The sequence below is a fragment of the Thunnus thynnus genome, chromosome 2 (genome assembly GCF_963924715.1).
Source record: "Thunnus thynnus chromosome 2, fThuThy2.1, whole genome shotgun sequence".
In the NCBI taxonomy this organism is placed as follows: Eukaryota; Metazoa; Chordata; class Actinopteri; order Scombriformes; family Scombridae; genus Thunnus; species Thunnus thynnus.
This window is the reverse complement of record NC_089518.1, coordinates 22,521,139-22,541,795: the sequence shown is the minus strand read 5'-3', so window position 1 is coordinate 22,541,795 and position 20,657 is coordinate 22,521,139. Positions and strand designations below refer to the sequence as shown.

The 20,657-nt window shown below is 38.8% G+C and overlaps 1 protein-coding gene across 6 annotated transcripts in view; it reads right to left on the bottom strand.

Moving 5' to 3' along the window:
* stpg2 (sperm-tail PG-rich repeat containing 2) overlaps positions 1-20,657 on the bottom strand; it is a 61,841-nt gene that overhangs the window by 24,878 nt on the left and 16,306 nt on the right. For all 6 annotated transcript variants that reach the window (XR_010931520.1, XM_067611310.1, XM_067611317.1 and 3 more), the window contains exons 8-10: positions 15,503-15,662; positions 13,148-13,311; positions 12,827-12,919 (exon numbers count right to left, since the gene is read on the bottom strand). Coding sequence is in view for 5 of the 6 variants with exons in the window: in XM_067611310.1 (XP_067467411.1) it covers positions 12,827-12,919; positions 13,148-13,311; positions 15,503-15,662 (417 nt within the window). In the remaining variant the exon portion in view is untranslated. The remainder of the gene's footprint in view (positions 1-12,826; positions 12,920-13,147; positions 13,312-15,502; positions 15,663-20,657) is intronic.

The following is a 20,657-nucleotide window of genomic DNA, read 5'->3' as shown; positions in this document are numbered from 1 at the left end:
ACAGAAGAGATGCACCTGAATGGCTTCAATTATCAAAATGATGTTATTTTACTTCATGTAGAAAAGTCACTGCCTGACTGTATTTCTTAATTTCAGGCTGTTTCCACTTCTCTATTTTCCTCAGTGTGACACCAGATTTGAGACATAGAGGGGGAATATATACAAATATGAAAGAATACTTGAACCTCTGTGTCTGACTGGGCGCTATAAGGCACTTTATAGCTTACAGTAAACAGTGAACCAAATGTAGATTTTATCTTTGTGATGCTTATGAGAGATTATCCATATCAAAGTATGATTGCATCTGTTGTTTAGATAAGTGCTTGAAATCTTGAAATATTGTTATGTTTTCTGATAGAAACCTCTTATGATTAAGGACATGGTCCACTTTAACTGAGTCATTTGATGCTAACTAATGGTCATATGGTTAATTTTGGAAGGCAATGGCAAACAATATCATCCCCACCAATAGGGTCAGAAAACATTCATTTGGGTTGTTTTTAAAGGCAGTAATGAACAACCTATTTGTTGTTTAGGTTTGAGGACTTTTTTTCAGTTTATAATGTAAAATCTCATTCCACTTCCAAAACTAAAAGTATTTTAATAACAGAGCATTTGTTCATATTTTGGCTTGAAAAGTTTATGTAAGTATGGAAACGGGCTTCAATAGGTGTGATTGGTGACACCCAAATAACAACACTGTATACAGCATACTAATGAAGCATACAGTAGGTACAATGGCTTGCACTGGAGTTGTGTGAATGTGCGAGAAATCATGTGGTGTTTATCCACCCTCACTTGTAAAATGTTTTTCATTCTGAGTCATGGGGTGTTTTTAAGCAAGAGCTGTTTTGCAGTTGACTTGTTTTATAACAGCAAGACAGCAGGGAGGTAACAATAACCAGGACTTCACAGCAAGACAGGAAGAGAAGGAAAGAGAGAAAAAGAATTTCACTGAGCGTATGTGATCTTTTCCTCCAAGCAATGAGTTAGAGAGCATCCACACATCGTGAAATCTGAAAGTGCTACACAGACAAGTTCTCCATCTGTGCCCCAACACACATTTTAAGACTACTTTTTTTCTGTTCTCTCTTTTCTCTGTTGCTCATGCATGCATCCTCATTTTGCACATTTATTCTTGTCTCTGATGCTCTCCTTTTACTGTAAACATGGTCTCCCTTTCAACTTATCTTAACACCCCTCTCCTTCCCCACGATGTCTTTGTAAATCAAGATAGATTTGAAACTATGGACTGGTGCTATTAAAAGATGTCAACATTATTTTCATTAGATATGAATCACCTAATTTGTATCTATCCCACTCAAGGCAGGAAATTAAGCTTACAACAACTTAATTAGAGGACAGGTGAGGTCAGAAGTGAGAGTCAGTTCATTTAGCAAGTGACAAATTAATAAGAGTAAAAGATTTTAAAAGATTAAAACTTACTAACCACACATTAGGTGACAACTTGTTCACCTGAGCTACATTTGCTAACATCTCACAACACTGCATTCTATAATTGTTGTTGACAGTCTTGACTGTATGTCTTTCTCATTAAGTAAGTGAGGCAGATTTCTGACCATGCAGAGCTCCATAGGTGATCACAAGAACTTTCAATTGGATTCTGAATTTGATGGGGAGCCAGTGAAGAGCAATCAGAATCGGTGTCATTATCACATTTACCACATGCTAAGGTGAGTTTCAAAGACAGCCTAATATGAACAAAAACATTTCTGGTGAAGACAGTCTCGCAAACAACGCTTTGGTTGTATCGCAAAAACTAGCAGTCAGATTTCCATTTCCATGACTTTTACTGTAGCGCCACCATCAGGACACATAATAGGCAATGTAATGTGAGGGGGTTGTGAACACTGCAGCCTCTAGTGGTCACTAGCAGAAATCACAGAAAAGACTTAACTCTTGTGCTTTAATTTCTGTGTCGATAATCTGTCTTTTTGTCTCACCCACACACCGCCACCCACCACCCCTTACTACATCAGCCATTATATGATCTGAGCATCAGACTTCAATTAGATCCAGTAAACTGTTTGAATTAGAGACTTGTTTCCACCAGTCACAGTCTCACACATCTTTTGATGGACAGCAATTTAACATTAATTTAGCTGAAAAGTTGAGTAGAAAAAGAGAGTAAAAGCCCAGACAGAGGCGCTTAACAGCAGGGCTCCAGACCAACGGCATTGCGTCGTCCTGGGGATGGTAGGAAATGTGTTGATGTGGGATGAAAAGAGATCTTCCCCGGGATGCCTCCGGGACGAAAGAGATTTTATATATAATTTTTTATTTATCTATTTTAAACTATTGCTTATCAAATGACAAACTGAATCGAGCGCTGACTACAATGGAGCGCGTCTTCTCATGCTGTTACTATAGTTACTATCACTGGCTGCCTACTCAGTGTGAGACCTGTGAAATGTTCCCGTGGTACCGGTCCATCTATCCCCTCAGTCACAAATGGCTTGCTGGCAGGACCTTGCGTATATGTTGCGCTGGTTAAACAAAACACAGCACTACCCTGGTTGTGTGTAAGTATATTAGCTAAAGCATACATTTAGACAGTTTCAATATATTATTGTGGTCTTTCTTGTTATAATCTACACCTTAAACACTTTAAAAATAGCTTGTACATGGACAGTAATGATGCGTAGATTGCAGTTATATCCGCAGGCACCGACGGTTGATCTGTGGATCGGGTAGGTTGGGTCATAAAAATTTGCATTCTGATTAATAGCGGATGGGTCTCGTATGGTGAAATAATAAAACATTAATGAGGAAAATATTAATTACATTCTCTAACATATGAACATAGCAGAAAGCAAAGCTGCAGAGCTACAGAGCTGGTCCTCTGCTGCTCTGCAGCGGACAGCTTCATTTTTGTCAGGCACGAATTAACTACACAAACTAACAACGGGGAATACTAAGAAATATACAGACACTAATAACAATTATTTCTATAAGTATACAAGAGAGACTGCTGGACAAATTGGTGCACTCAGCATGCTACAATCTCTACAGACCGCATGGGTTATCAGGAGCAGAAACAGGACGACAGCAGGCAGCATACATAGGACATAAATATGAAACTGTATTGCAAAGGCACATTTCACCATGGAAATATTTACACTTGCTGAAAATAGCATGTCTAATCTTTGAAGTAAATCGTTAAAGAAAACTTTCATACATCAACAGGGGCAAATTTAGTGATTTGGAGGCCCCAGGCAAACTCTGTTTTGCTTTACAAAGTATTTTTAACATTTTGAATTTGAGATGGTTTACATTCACTTTGGGACAGTTAAAATTGTTTTTCAGGACAGTTCCATGGCAGTGGTGAAAAAAGTTAGTCTGGAGCTCTGCTTAACAGAGCAGACAATCCCCTAAAAATAGTCTGTTAATAATATGTCTATAAGTAAAAAGGGGAAATACAGGAATAGATCAAGCTAAAGCATTGGTCCTGAGGCTTTTATTTCAGACACTCCTATGACCTAAACACGGTAAACACATACTGCTATATGGATTTTATTTAAGCTTTCCAGCAGCTTTCCATCTGGTTACACCTCAACTAGTGATGTCACAGCAGGTGGCTCACTCTCTGGCAGAAACAATAACCTCTGACACTAGCCTTCTATGTTTTATGTATGCCATTCTTTCCATTATTGTACTGTATCACAAAAAGCACCTTGTTGCAAGGCCCATGATGATCAGGACTTTTCTTTTACAAAGTCTAACAACTGGACACAGGTTGACAGATTGAACACAGAGTGTTCAATCAGGGAGTTCAGGGAGGTTTACAGCACAAGGGCATTATTGTATGCTGGCCCCTAAGCGCAATACACATACAAAAGTGAAAAACACAACCATTAAGAGAAATGCAACAAATATTGAAAAACAAACATTGAAGCACAAACATTGAGGGAAATGTGCTCCAAAACACAAAATAACACCAAATGGCAAAACACACACACAAGAACACATATAAAAAGAGAAACTGGAAGTGCTCTTGGCCACTAGGGGCAGTGATGAGTTCTTTGCCCTCGCAGTGGCTAAGACAAAGTGGGCTTATTCAACATGAAATTCACCTCATCTGGAAAGAACGGAGGCTCAACAACATGACGTCTTATAGAAACTTCATATTCTGAGAGAGAGAAACTTTTATTTTATTAGTTGGATTTTGCACTATGAAGGTTCTGTTAGCAAAACATTTACTGTTTTAGTATTTATAACGCTTTTGGATTTGAAGCGCATTTTTCTTAATGTTTGTGTTCTCACTTTTGTATGTGTTTTACAAATTGTAGCATTTTTGGGTTTTGGAGTGTATTTTCTTAATGCTTGTGGTTTTACTTTTGTATGTGTTATGACTTTAGGGGCCACCATACTATTAAAACCTGTCACAAGTGAGAAAACGCTTTGTTAGATTGACCCTCGCTCAACACAATGCAACGTCATCCAGCAAAGCACTGCATTGGACAATGAAATATGTGCAAGTGCACATTTCTGGTTGATTACTTTAGAATGGGAATGGCATATTTCTTATTTTCCTGATCCAAACCAGCTTCCTGGTTCATTTTTCATTGTCTCGCCGGTACCTGAAATAACACCTACACCAACACAGCCACTTCTTTTTTTTTTTCTTTTTTTTTTTTTAACACAGTGCTATTTTCAGTGTTAACACACAGCAGGTGAATGAGAAGAAGTGTTGCTTGCAGTCTTAAACTGTGGGGACTCTAGTAAGCTTAAATTGGAGAGGCAGACTCAGATAGGTAGATAGAACAGGTAGGAAAAGCAAATCAGCGGATAGCGAGGCACAGACATAGACAGCTACACTTGGCCATTTCACTGACTCATGAACACAAAATCAATGTCATTGCATGTCATTTCCTTTTTTATTCTGTTTATAGCTCTGAGCAAATGAAAGTGGCCAGAGTGAAGGACAAACAAAAAGACAGCAAAAGGCAGTAAAAAGCCCTGGTCAGACAGACTAGTCAATACAGATACAGGATATGACAGCACCACTACTCCACCACTCCACCAACCTCCCTTCCTCCTTTCTTTAAATCTCTCCATCTATCACGTTTATGAATTGTTCAGGAGAATATTGAATAGAGCATGATGGGAGTGTTACTGTCTGATGCCTCAGGGTAGAAGTGTCACTAAGCACTTCTTGTCATTCGGTCACTTAATTGTGCATGTGTATGTCTGCTGTGTGTGTCGTACTACAATATGCGAGTATGTGCATGCTTAAGTACATGCGACTGGATGCATGCATATATGTATACTGTATGTACAGTCTGGGCATTACTGTTTGAATATGTACATTTATGTGTGTAAGGGCACATTTTGAGGGTGTCACTTTCTCTGTATATGCACTACTGTGTGCATATGACCGTGCTTGAATTCTCACAGGGACTCACATCATCATCATTACCCTGACAGCTGACAGTAAAATCCATATCAAATCTATAACTCCATTTTCCTGTTTTTGTTCCTTTCTTTCATCACTCGACTCCCTTGTCTCCCATAAATAGAGGCTGCACCATGACATGCCATTAGCTGTCCATGGATATATCATAAAAATGCAATGAAACACAGAGACAAAAAGTCAATAAGTGACAAACCTGGACTGCTGCATATTTTCCTATTCCAGATACTTCAAGAATATGTTGCCCATGGCATTACTATCAATGCAACTGTCACACACTCTTTGTCTGACTCACATGGTATTTATTTATTTGTCATCTGTCCCTCTCTCTAGAGCCACAGAAAGTGGTGTCTCACTTTATCTAATTCTGTCTTTCTTTCTTTGTCATCAGCCACTTTTTCTTTCTATCTGTCCCTCTTTCTCCGTCATTTCTCGATGTCTCTGTCAATCTCACCCTCCTTCATTCTCAGTATAATTTCACCCGCTAGATTTTTGTCGTTCACTCTGCCCTCTACAGAGCAGGGGCATGATGCTGCTCTTCAGTTTGATAAACGTATGTTTAGCAAACACACTAATTATCTCAACCAGAGCTAATAGGATAGATAATTACACATTATACACAGAGGCTCTGTCTCTCATTCTCTTTGTCTTTCCTTTACTCCCCTCCCACTGCTTCCTCTCTTCCTTTTAGTTTGATTTTCACTCTCTCCTCTTTCTCTCTCTCTCCCGAGCCCATTGTGTGTGGTATATTTGTCTGAGAATGATGTGGTGTTTTTCCACTTGTCATAGACATTAATGAGTGTTTCCTTGACTGTGCCAGGCCTTATGAATGATGTCTGTCTGTGTTGGTGAACCAGAACTGTCGCTACCGAATATGATTTTTATTTTGTATGTGACTTACATGATGGGAGACAGGTAGGAGAGGAGAAATAAGGTGGTCCAAGCAGACTATTGACCCTACATTGCAGTCTCCACATAACATACATACAGTAGCTCCTACAGGAAGTCACATTTTTAGGAGGTGTACATTAGGAATGACTGGACTCTCTACAGTATGTACATATGGAGGTACCTCACATATAAAAACACCTGACCTGATAATTTAGACTTCACTGTTAATTATTTTTACTGCAAAATACTGTAATCCTAGCATATGTACCTTATTACCAGTCAATCCTGGTTTTGTAAAACTGTAACATATAAGTGGACAATGAGTAACTAGTAAAAATCATTTAGTTTGTTGCCATGGCATTGGAAGTCAGTGTATTACTTCTACAAGAAACAGTGAGAGTTGCAAAGGATGGAAATGTCTCCAGTTATGAAATGTCTCCTTTTTCTATTTGTTTTCATTATTATTTTCTCACCGTTGGTGTTTTATGAATCCTGGTTCCAATCACTGTCAGTGGCACATCTAATAAAAGCCATGTTTTAATATTGTCTGTCGGATTCCATCACGCCAGTTACACTGGAGAATTAGGAAGTGTTGTTTGATGTCAGCGTGACAGATATTAGTGCAGATAAACTGAAAATTTGTTTGACTGGCAGAGACATTATTGCTTGGTTACATCAGTTTCAAATTACTTGCATGGAGCCAACAGACCTCCATGATCAAAGACTTTATATTGTCAAATATTTGACTACTGTGACAGAATAAAACAGAAAATTACTTTTTATTTACTGATGTTATTGAGGGTTATATGAGATATTACATTATTATTACAGATATTGCATTTCTTATTAAACTTTTATGAAAATCTATACAATGTTTTAAGTTTGCTTTTCAAAAGATACAATCAGAACATGTTAAAAGCAGGTTTCAATCTAATTTTAGGTGACCAATGTACAGTAAGAAACTATGAAGGCAACTTGTGTACAGTATGTGACTTACATAAGTCAACTTTGGTTACTCTAACGCTATTATGTATTGTGATGTAGTGTTGTGATCATTTGGGGCCACCCACCTTCCCTCAATCCTTCAAACACTTTCACGTTACACATTTCACATAATAAGTTCAGCCAACTATAACCATGAAGATTGTTTATTGACCATGACTGGATAAAAATGGCAGTAGGACGCTGACTTTGCTCAACTCCATTTTTGATGATTGATATGTTCATGGATAATTTAACAAACCAGTAAAAAATTAGCTCCAGCATCATTGTACTCTGCGTGGTTTCTGTGGTTGCCATCCATCCATCACACAATCTACAGGCAGCAGCAGCAAACAGTTGTGCGCATTCATGAGAGAGGCACCAACCCTCTCTCTCCTTGCTGCTGAGCCTACCTGCGCGGCCAATGTGTTTACACTGGAAACAATAGAGGTTGCGACTGCATCCTCTCAGACTCTCAAAGTACCTTTAAAGTGTATTAAAGCAACTATCATTGGGGAAACCTGTGCCTCTGCTTCTTCTTTGATGGATTTCTTTGCCTACAATCCCTGTAACACCAGCGAAATATGATGGGCCTGAGGCAGTTAAACTTATTCATATTCTCCACTCATGTTCTGTTTTTTATTTTACCCATGTTTAACTTAATGTTTAAGTCAATGTATGCATCAAAGACGACCAAGATTAATTAATAGTCATATTATTTAATTTCAGTATTTCAATGGATTAATTAGCAATTTTAATCCCTACCCACAAGTCACTGATGTGAACCCTAAAACTATTGCTAACACCTCATTATTCAACCAATGCCCTTGCCATTGACAATGCCTCACTCTCACTGAGTATAACAATAAACATCCATCAGAACCTCTATTATTCTCAACATCATTGGCAACACAATAAAATTGACAGAAATGACGAAAGGCAGAAACGTATCAGTAAAAACTGACAAAACATCCAGTCAAACCTCTCTCCTGTCGCTCCAAGGGCTTCACTAATCTATAGAAGAGAAAGGAATTCCACTGCCTTGGGTAAAACACAGGTCTAAATTAAATTCTACACTTTTTCTCTCCCAGCACTGCCTGGAGGTATCCCACGACCTCTGTAACAGAAAGGTCATTATCAGGAAGGGTTGACCAAGAGGAAAGAGGAGGAAGAGAAAGCAGCTAGTAGAGTGAAGGGTATGTGCAAAGTGGGGTAGGAGGTGAAAAGAAAGAAGTAAGAAGGGGAAAAAGGGAGAGAAAGAGATGAGGGAGGACAGAACAGAGGAAAGGAAAGGAAGATGGCAATCAAGAAAAAATAGTGGAAAGGAACACAGAATTAAAGAGAAAGAAATGCAAACTCTTTGTAATCGTCTTTCTCCTTTCAGATCTGTCATTTCTCAACAACATGTCTGACTCTTTTCTCTCCACAGACACATAATAATCATCTCCTATCAGATCCAGACCTGTAGCTAAAGTACAGATCTGATGTGGCTTCAAATATTTGAACAAGCTGAGTTGTGTTTGATTTAGGCTGTCTTTCAGAATTTCAAGCATCCTTTGAATGATGGCATAGCAAAAAATAAGAAAATTCTACCTAAATAAATAATACAATGCATTCAATATGCATTTAACCACTGTTTGGCAATTTAATCCTTATAGAGTGGATTTGGGAAGAGGCACATTTGATATTACTAGTGTAAATAGAAAATCTGATCATGAACTGCCACTGAATAAACAGAGGCCTTTGTGCACCTTGGATTTTGCCCCAAAACAAAGCAAACAAAAGATCTGGAAAATAAAAGGTAAAGTAGGTAATAGCAAAGGCGGAGGAAAGAAAGTAAATATCTTTTGGAAGTCAGATTACAGGACTCCCTGCTGTGTTTAATGCACCACACAAGACAGCTTCTATCATTTCAACTGACGTGAAATATTTTTGATTTCAAAAGCCATGCAGTGTGAATAATTTCTCCAACAAAATGTCGACCTCTCCTGCTAGATGAAGCTTTTCAGTCAAAGTACAGAAGACATAAACTCCCAAACATGAAACAGATAATAAAGACATACTTTCTGCCTTCATCTTTTTTTTCTTTTTCTTTCAAGTCTTACTCCCTTCAGATGATCGTGATTGTTTCCTGATTAGACACTTTTAATATCCGTCCCTGCGGGGTACCGTTACCAGGGATACAGCTTAGGCTGCAGCACGGCATGTGGCTAACTGTTACAGCTAAGATGTCCCCGGGCGATTTTTCATTAACTAGTCATAAAGGAGGCTCTGTGTGGAGCCATTACAAGTGCCCTCAGATCTTCTCCACAGAGCACTCAGAGGTACTACCCAGAAGAAAGCGCCAGCAAGACAGGGAGGAAAATATGGAGGTAATATTGTGCCTCTAAACTGCAGTCAAACAATTATTTTCTTGGGAGGTTTTTTGTTTTGTTTTTTTGTTGCAACTTTTTTCCTTGTTCTCTCCAAATGTGGAAAGTCCAAACCCTATGCACTGCACTGCAGTCCCTATCACTGCCAACCCTGCTGTTTGCCAGAGGAAGGCTGCAGATAGACATATGCTACCTCCATGACACATGATGCCCCCAGACGCTTCTTTTCACTTCAACCTCGCCAGCTCCCCACCCACAAACACAGCCAATTATGTTTGTTGGAACGCACAACCAAACTGGATGTACCGCTAGTGGGGATTGAATCAAGTTAAAGACATTGTTAAATATTTAATCACCCAGTGTGTCCGGCATATAATGAAAGTCTACACTGTATAAACCTACAGACCTCCAATTTCCAGATCTGTAGCTATCAGAGCATAACAATGTGAAACATAGACACTATGTGGCCTGTGCAGTATGGCTGTCAAGTTTTTGTACTGTGTACAGGATTCTGAGTGAGCCAGATCATCCATCAGCACGATATACTGCAGTGTGACAGGAAACTATCACGAAGCCATTGTCATGAAAAATGGCAAACAGCGCTGACAGATATATGAGGTAGAGACTATTACACAGGCATCAGCACCAGAATTCTTAATAGATCACTCTCACTGCTCTAATGAGTATCATCATCCTTGCAAAAGTTCATTTGTGATATGAAATATATTGTGAATGATTCAAATTATTCAAGTGCATAAACAATTTAACACTAACCATAATGTAAATCTATGAATGCAAACTTGGTGAATGATTTTTTTTCTAAACTACCATACCAAATTCACTGAAACTGAAAGAGATGCAATGCTTTGAATACATATTATTTTTTACTTTGCTGGGCATAGTATGGTGGCACAGGGTATAAAGAGACTATCTCTAAATCTACTATCTAAACTATCTAAAGAAAATAGACTGTTTGTATGTGACCCTGACCTCTGACCTCACTGCATAGGAAGGCAAGAAAATGTCCCGTTGGAAATTGTAGATATATAAGACTATTACACTGATTATTGATGTGGATCACCTGCAGATTGCTCATGCTGCGCTCCTTACAGCCCTGCTGCTTTTATGTCCTACCAGGTAGTTAATTGCATTCACTTGGTGTTCAAAGTATGAATCATTCCCTGATTAAACAGCAGGAATAAAAACCAGCTGGGCTCTGTCCTGACGCTGAGGTCTGGGTAAGACTTAGGGATGGCTGTACTTAAGTGTTCTTTGTTACTAAGTTAACATTAGTTTGAGTAAAAAGGCAGCATTTCTTTCAAAAGTGTGCCCTTCAGTAGCAGTCAAAGGGTTGCATTGTTGCATTGTCGTCAAATCCCAGTGATAATTGTCAAAGCAAGGATTTTGCAGCAATGACAGTTGAAAGAAAACACCTGCTGTGACACAATGACATGATGATTTGTATGAGGCCACAATTGTACATGCTTGAAATGTATGTACACAAACTGACTCAGTGTGTGTCACAAGGGGAAGTTCAAGTGCAAACTTGTTACTTTATTTGACACAAATTATTAAGTGGATGATTTGGATAATTATTGTGTTTGTTATATCGGTAGCATACAACTGAGTGAGAAATGTGTATGAAAGTTGCAAAAATGATAAACCAAACCCAGAGATGTGGAGCTGACACCTAAAGATTTCTGCCCTCTGCAATAAGTGTTGAATTACCCTTTAAACTGTCTATAAACTGTGTTAAGATCAGATCTGGAAACCTTTGCCTCAAGATTCAGATTACACTTCTACCCTTTAGGATTAATCAGAGTAAACACCAGCTGCTACCCAGAAGGGTACTCAAAAAAACAAATTGTGTATCTTGAATATTAAAATGCCGTATCCTACACATAAGCAGGATTTTTACATAATTTTCTCAGAGAAGATTTTTTTTTAATATAAGCTTCAGTAAGATTTAATCGCTAACCCTGTAATCCAGCTGCTTCATTGTTTGTTCATTAGCACATTGTTTATTTACAGGTAAACACCATCCTCTGTCATATAGGTCAAAGAAATACAGTTTTCATCATCCAAACACTGTCACTTCAAATGTAGCACCAGTGTGGCTTATTCGTTTGTAAGTAGGCTGTTTTAGTGTAAATTCTGAAGACACAGGTTTTAGCAATATATTAAAATGGATGCATTCAATAAACACAAACGCCTAGAAAAGATTAAAATGTAATTCAACTGCAATATGGCATGGTGGGCAAAGAAAAATGTAATGGCAGCATACTCTAAATGTCACCGAAAATGTAAGAATGTTGAAGATAAACCTCCATAATTATTTAAAGATAATTCAAATATGTTGATATTCAGGTTGCTGCTGAGTTGCCCTGAAGGAGTCAGTAGACTTTCAAACAATACAATTCACTGAAAGCTGTTTGGATATGAGGTTTAGATAAATGAGTCTCTGTGAGGCAGTCGTCTGTATCATTGCCTTAAGAGTAAGGTGTGCAGTAGCTGTAGAAATACTCTCAGTTTTATTTGAGTGAATACAGAAATACCTTTATAGCTCTCTATAAAGTTAATGGCCCAGTCACTTAAGTAACATTAAGATATTCAATGTAAAATGTACATAAAGTAAGCATATCTCAAATATCAGGTCCTTATGTTTCAGTTTTACTCCTCTATCACAGATACTGCAAATAATTTATTTGGAAAAACCACTGATGTCATGTTCACCTTAAAATTGTACGTTTCTATTACCGTTGGGAGAAGTTGGAGAAGGAGAGGAATAAGGGAGATCAGTGAATAGGAAAAGGGAGAGGAACAAGAAACTAATTATCAAGAATTGTGACCTGTTTTCTTCTACAAAATAAGCATTAGGGAGAAGAGGAAAAGAAGAAAAGAAACAGTCAAAGAAAATTAACTGCTGGAGAACAGGCCCTTGGCATAGTGGGTCAGATGCTACTGCTGCGATGGCCCATTTATGCAAGTAAAAACTTGGCATGTAATGCTTTTTTACTTCATCTTAGACTCCTCTGTTAAGTAGGTTTCAGCAGCTTTACGGCACACACTTGGCGTGGGGATAGAAAAGAGTGAGACAAAGACAACTGTTGGGGAAACTGTAAAACAACATAGAGAGAAAGAGACTTACTTTAGCCAGCAGTGATGATGCCAAACGCTCTGTGGCTGATTTGAATACAGCTGTGTGCTGCTTTTTGTAGTGCTCCTCTGTCTTCTTTTCTGTCTGAATGCAAACATACAGCATTCACACATATGTACATGCATACATACACAGCACACCCACACATATACGGGGATGAGGATATGAGCGTTTTCTGTAGGGCTCAAGCAATAACACAGCTAAGAAGCAAGGAAGTAAGAAAGAAAGAAGCAAGGAAAAAACAGACAAGAAAACACAATGAAAATGAAGACAGAAAGATGAATGCATGAATACATTGATGGATCATCCTACCTCGTACTGTCCTGGACTTGGGGTCTCTATCGATTCCTTGTTGAGAAAGATGGAGTTGCGCTGAGCAGTGGAGCCAAAGCCTCCCTTCCTGGTTCTCTCGAAAAATGCCTTTTTAAAACTCTCTCGGGCTAAGCCATAGTCGAACACATTATAGGAACCTGGACCTGGACAGAGTACAGACGGGATCATTGTGTGTATGTCTTAAAAAATGCCTTCTTTTCCCTGTGACAACATCCTAAAGAATCAGTATCTGTACAGCTTACCTTCCTTCAAATCAATACCTGCTATTTCTGTTCCAATTTCTGTGATGACGCAAAGGAATTTACATAGGTTTACAATGAAGAACCAGGTATTAGAGACATGTAGCGTAGGTGTAACTTTGGCATAGAGTCTTTAGTACTGGCAGTGTGTTTAGCATTCATGTAGTGTTGGTTTGGACTGAAAATGACGCTTGTGCTACACCTGCACTACTCTAAATTTGTCAGTGCCTGCTTTGATAACAGCTGGCTGAGTGAATGCTCAAACTCACAGAAGAATGATTCTCCATTTCTATTAATACAGAAGCTGAGAGAGCCACTGCTCACTGTAACTTAAGAATACACTTAGATATAAACAAATGAAGAGAACATTTTCACCAATTTGACAACACATACTACATACATTCATTTATACGCATGCTGCAAATACAGAAAACACAAGTAAACACAGAAATGCTACAATATGCAAGATAACACAAACGAGCACCTTTTTTTGTAAGTGTTTGGGGCTGTAGTGCAACCAGACTCCACGCTGATCATTTTTGGCACATCAGAGACACTGACCACATTGAGTTGTGCTTCAAAGACCATTCATTGCTTGTGACCGTATAACTGAAGAGAACATTTTATGCACTGAATATGAGAAATATGATATTGAATATAGAAATATGAGAAATTAAACATAGCATTTGCTAAGGCAGAGCACTAAAGATGCAATTGCGTTAATAAATTGGCATCAGCTGTTTCATTGAGGCTTCGCAGGTTTAGCTGTGTGGCTATCTGCTGACTACTCCCGTCCCATGTTTGTTCTCTATATTTGTCTTAATTCATTGAATTTATGTACTTTTGTTTATATTTTTTGTTTGTTTTTTCAGCTACAGTGGGAAAACTGAAGCACACAACTGTAACTTTGTGAACACTAGCAGATCATATGGCAACACAAACAAGCTACACCTGTGTAACCACATTTAAAGATGTTCTGAGCAAAGAGTGGAAAGACAGAGGTCTAAATGTTAGTATGGTGGCAAAGAGCAGCTCCTGAAATGTGTCTGCATGTTATACGTGGAGACTCAGCATAAAAAAACACACATAAGATTTATTTTTTGAATTATCAATGAATGTTCTAAGCTCTTATTTAATCAGTATGATGAAAAATAAATGATTCTAAACTTATTTTGGACCTTCACACTTCCATTGTATTGCATTTGTTCTGTATTTTTGTTTTCTGCATTTATCATTAATTTTTAAATGTAGCATTTTATATCAAATTCTGTTTTATGTAGAGGCCGTTGTTAAAAATCTGTGTGTATTAGTGTGTGCAGGACAGTGTGTATTGTGTTTCTGACATGTGTGTGCACACACACACACGTTTGAACTTCTATGCATGTGAGAACCCACCCAATGCAGTCCCCAGGCCCTCACCCTAACTTTAACCATCACAACTAAATGCCTAACCATAAAACCTTAACCCTAAAATCAAGTCTTAACCCTCAAACAGCACTTTCAATGTCTGTACCTCACTTTCCAAAAATGTCCTCACTCCCAAGGTATAAAACTCAAATTAGTCCTCAAAAAGACAGACATACACACACTAACACAGCAGGAGTTAGTTCCCTTCCAGTTAATTTCAAAATGTTATTACAAGCTGCAACGTACAACTCATCTTTAATTACTACTTGTTAAGTTGAGTATAATGGTCATGTCAAGTTGAAATCTGAACTTTCAAAGAAAACGGCTTGTTTGAAATGAAAGAGGATGTGATTCGGACTATAAAGCCACATCTAAAATGCTTACAAATACTCTCCTCGGATATTATACTATAACAATCAAGTGCCAATGATGTCTGACAGAGTACTGGTTATTAACTACAAGAGCTAGATCCATTTTAAGCATTATGAGAAATTAGTTCAAAGCAACATTTTCTGTCTTTTGCACAAACAGAAGGATGCTAAAACTCCCTAAAGGAAAAGAAAACTGCATTACATCCGTACAACATAACTATATGTATCAAAGAGGAATATCACTTTGAAGAGCATCCAACTTGGACACACTTTAGATTGGCACACACATTTGGCCACACAAATACACACATACTGACCTGGTGTGTGGCATTTTTTGTCGTTAAGAGTAAAGCGCACTGCAGTGAGGCCAAATGGACTTTTCTTCACTCCCGTGGTCTTCTTCACCAGCTCCAGGGCACAGCGCGGGTCATTATATGCACCAACAGGAGGCGACACTTCTTTCACAGGGTTAAACCTCTAATGGATGGAAATGAAAGGAAATGAGACAGATAAAGGTTAGAGTGAAACAAGAATAAGCAGAAAGGAAAGAGAGCTGGACAAAAATGGATGAATCTTAATTCAAGATCCCTCGCACACACTGAAATATCAGGAACCATGACGCAAAAAGCTGAACATCAAAGTCTACTTTGTAAAAAGTAATCATTGTACAATTTAATGATTAATAGCCTTTTCTATTGATCAAACTGAACACTCAGCACAGTTTTAAAATGATAAATAGTGAATTTATTTTCTCTACCCAGTGCCCATCTGGAACACAAAAACAAATCAAGCTGTGAATATTTGCTTTATCCGCAGGAACAAAAAATGACAGGGCTCTGCATCTCCTCACTGTCAGTAATACCAAACAGAGTCAGAACTTGACCAAATATAGACTACTACCCGCAGCCCACAAGTAAACAGCAAGACTAGAAGTCTATCAGGCCCCTGGAATTGCTCATTACACATCACATAGCCAAATTGTTGAATGGATGCAAAATTGAGCCACAATTTTGATTCTTACAAAAAAGACTGGGGCAGTGCCAGAGGAAAGACTACATTTTTAGTAAAAGAAGGCCATTTCAGGACAACTCAGGATCAGCTTGATATTGTCAGTCCTGGCTCAGATGTTTCATCAAAGCTTCACTCAAACTCAGCGATAAATCAGCTTCAGCTGTAGTTATATTACATTGAGGTTACGTGAAATGAATAGTGACTGGAAAGATTTTAATGGTTGCAACATGCAAGCATTTGATCAGACATTTTAACTGTACGGCTGTGATTGACACAGTGTATGCTGCTTTGGGGGTAAGAAGTGTGCATTTACAATACCATATTAATATTAAATTAAGCGTTATATACACACACACACACACACACATATATATATAGTACTATATCATATACATATATGTATGTACTGTTTGTATGTCCTTCATTCGTCCTATCTCGAGAACTGTTCATCTGATCTACTTCACACTTGGCGGGTGTATTGCTGGGACCCAAGGAAGTGCAGACTCAGGGGCGAAGTTGTTTGTTTGAGTAATGTCAAAGATATCATTAGAAGAAAACATTTAGCGGATCTTGACACGGATCTCCAAAATGCCAGCTATGCAGACACATAGCTGCAACATACAGCAGCCAAAGAAGTCTCTCTGTCTGTCTGTCCTTTGATTTTCTCGACAACCGTTCATCTGATCGCCTTCACACTTGGCGGATGTAGTGCTGAGGACCCAAGGAAGTGCAGTATCAAGTGTGAAGTTGTTTGGATGAGCGGTTCTCAAGAAAGCTTCAGCAATACAAGACGAGAGCAGAGCCGGAGAGACGGAACACAGGAAACTGCCAAGAGAACATGAGCCTGCCCAAAATGACACACAGCAGCTGATACAGAAAACACAAGACAGAATCTTATATAAGGACAATTTCACCTCATTAAAACTAATCTAACTAAAATGGAAGGAGTATCTGTCTGTATGTATATATGTCTGTCCCATCCAATCAATTTCACACTTGGTGGGTGTATTGCTGAGGACCCAAGGAAGTGCAGTGTCGAGTGTGAAGTTGTTGTGAAGTATTTCTCAAGAAAGCTGCAAACAGCAGTACCGGACACTAAGCAATTGGCCCATTTCAAACAGGCGCGTTTTGAACAGGCACTGCACTAGTTTCACTCAAATCCACAAATATGAACCGGCGCTAGATGAAAGGTCAGGGGATCACCAAAGTAAGTCCTATACATCGTCTGGGAAGCATGAATGTCTGTACTAAATTTTATGTCAATCCATCTTGCAGATGTTGAGTTATGAATCACTAAAGTCATGAGGATTCATCCTCTGGGAACCATGACTATATAAAATTTATTGGCAATCAATCCAACAGTTGGTAAAGTTTATCAATCTGAACCAAAGTGGCGGACTACCCAACAGACAGGCTGACCAGCAATGCCATCCATAGAGTCGTGCTGCTAGTGTGCAACTTTGTCTATTTTCTGTTATATTCTTTTTCATAACTCCTAATTGCATGCAGTAACTGGAAAAGCTGTTCTCAGACAATTAAAACACACTGAACTGAACTGAGAGAAAACAGAAAAAGAAGAAAAAGAAAGACATGCATGAGAGAAACAGTGAAAGAGATTAAAATGCATACAGACAGAACAAAGTGGAAAGATGAGGAGAGAGAAAATAAGTTAAGTTAAACAGCATTTCCAACTCAAAGATAATGATGCATACAATCAGGTATGTAATGTTCTTTGACTGTTTTGCTGATGCCAGAGCTTATTCAGCGCTGCGACTGCTTGGCAGCTTCACTTCCTGGGTATAAATGTGTTTATCTGATAGCCTATTATGACAACACAGGCAATCAAGGGACCAAAAGCAGATAAGTTGCCTTTTCAGTCAAAATTACTGAAGGTGAACTGTGTTTTAATGTAATTCTAAATTTCTCCTCAGCCTCTCACAACTGAACCATTCAGTTGGTTGTTATCGAACACAATGAAGGAATACAAAGAACTTGATTCCTCGAATACTAGCGTGCCCACATTAACAATTTCATGTGCCCCCCCAACCATATACACACATACACACACTCTAAGCCAGTTCCCCAGATGCTGTCAAAACTATAAGAATGATCTTAAAAATACCCCCTTTACTGGATACATGCCAATCATTGATTTGCACTTTCCATTTAAACAAAACGCAGCCTATAGAAAATTAGTTGTGGGGTAATGAAAACTATGTTAGTAATGCACAGCTGAATTATTGGGCTTTTAGGCAAAAGGGAGAAATGAGAAGGAAAACGAACGAAGTGAAGAGGTGTGGCTGGAGGAGGAAATGGAGAGAGGAGAAGAAATGACTTAGAAGAGAAGTGTTTGGGTTAGAACTGAAGTGAGTGTTTGAAGAGAAGCAAGAAGAGGAGCGGGAGTCGCAAGACATGCTGTTTCAAGGCCAAAACAAACGGTGTTCAATCAAAGCCAGTTGTAGAGCTGGGGTTTGTGGCCATCTGTCAATCCAGTACTGCCCTACTGGCTTTAGTTAAGTCTTATTCATGGGCACTTTTTTTTTTTCTCTCAAACTGACTGACTGAGCTTTGTTGATACATCACATAGATGCTGGATCTATTTTGAAGGTGGATTTTTTTGTTATGCTTCCTGTTGTTCCATTTCCAGACACATATGATAAGACATGCCAAAAGGAATACTTTTGAAGATTATGCCCTGAGCCAACACGTTATCAATGCAAGGTGTCTCTGTATGGGGGCCTACCAGAGACAAAATGTCTGTTAATGTGGATAAACGAGGCCAGTGTAAGTGTAGCATAAGTGCCCTAATGTCCCTTCTGGCACCAAACAAATGGGAATAATCTCATATATAATATACTATATAATAATAATGTTTACCCAACAGTGCAGTCAAACCCACAGTTTAACCTCTAGGTCACCAGAAAACCAAAACAATGACCTGAAAGGCACTATAAAGCTCCTCAGAGCTCAGGGGAAATACAGAGTCTTTGATAACCTTCTGTGGGTTTGTCATTACTAGCGACCCACTTTGCATCTAAGTAATCATGTGATCTATTGTTAATGTCAAAATACTGATTATAGCCACTTTAAAGATGCAGTGTCTTTCAATTCTGAATGGGCTTTGTGGACATTAGGATACACATAGGCTCATTCAGTGTTGTCATTTATAAATGACAATTAAAAAATGTATGTATGGTGCTTTCAAAGTACATGATTTAAAAAATATATTAGTGCTTTTAATGTTGCTTTTCTCCCAAATTACAGTACAGTACAGTTGTTCTTTGTGTGTTTTTATGTAAAATTCTATAAAGCACCAAAACAGAAGATGGCCTTCAGGGATAAAAGGGACTCAGGGATGAACAAAGATGGGAATGGGCAAGGATAGAATAAAATAATTGCCACAAATAAGGAGAGGGGCAAGGAAATGAAAACCAAAGAAAAAAAAATAGAACACTAACTGAAGGAAACAGAGGAGGCCTGTAAGCTTAGGAAGGAAGAAAATAATTCAAATTCAGAGCTAATGGAGAAATGAAAAGGAGGGAACAAAAAGGAAAATAAGGATTAGTGGAGGAGCGAGGGCAAGGGGATTTTTTTTTTTTTACAAAATGTCGGATTGATGCTTTGATATTGGGAAATTGGGAAGTCAAAGGGAGGAGGAGAGGAAAGAACTGGAAGATTCCAGCTGGTCCTCTTATCTTCAATTCCCTCCCTCCCTCCTTCCTTCACTCCCTCCTTCCCTCGTTTCCTCTCCATCCCTCTGCAGGATAACAGTGTCAGATGGAACCGGACTCACAGGGAGACGAAGATCTAAGGAAACTGTCGTTCTTAGTTCTGCATTGGAGATGACTTGTGACACACGCGCACACACACACGCACACACATACACACACTCACTGACGTTCCTCGGTGGGTGTCGGTGACGACATCACAGGGTCGACGCACTAACACAGCATGTGGCCAGAGAAATTAGGTCAGAGCAAACTATGACACACACGCATACATGCATATGCGCACACACACACACACACACACACAGATCAAATGAAATCCACAATCTTGCATCAGGCGTTCTCGGCAGGAAACTAGCAAAATGTTTTATGTTTCTGACGTGATTAAGGTAATTTCAGGGAACTGTGATTGTGTGTGTGTGTGTGTGTGTGTGTGTGTGTGTGTAAGTGTGTGTGTGTAAGTTAGTGCATGTGTGAAAAAAGGCTAATTTGCATGCATGTTAACAGTACTTGCAAACCTGTCTGTCTCATGTCTATATCTGTCTGCAGATGAAATTCGCACACGTGTATGTCTGAGTTTCCTGTGTCTCTGTGTGTGCGTGAGCATACACTCTCACATTATGTATGACTGTGTGTGTGTGTCACAGTGATAATTAAAATATCAGTCAGAGAGTTTCACAGGAGTGAATCTGTGGGGCAGTGCCACAGAGGAGTTCAGCTATTCCTGAGACAT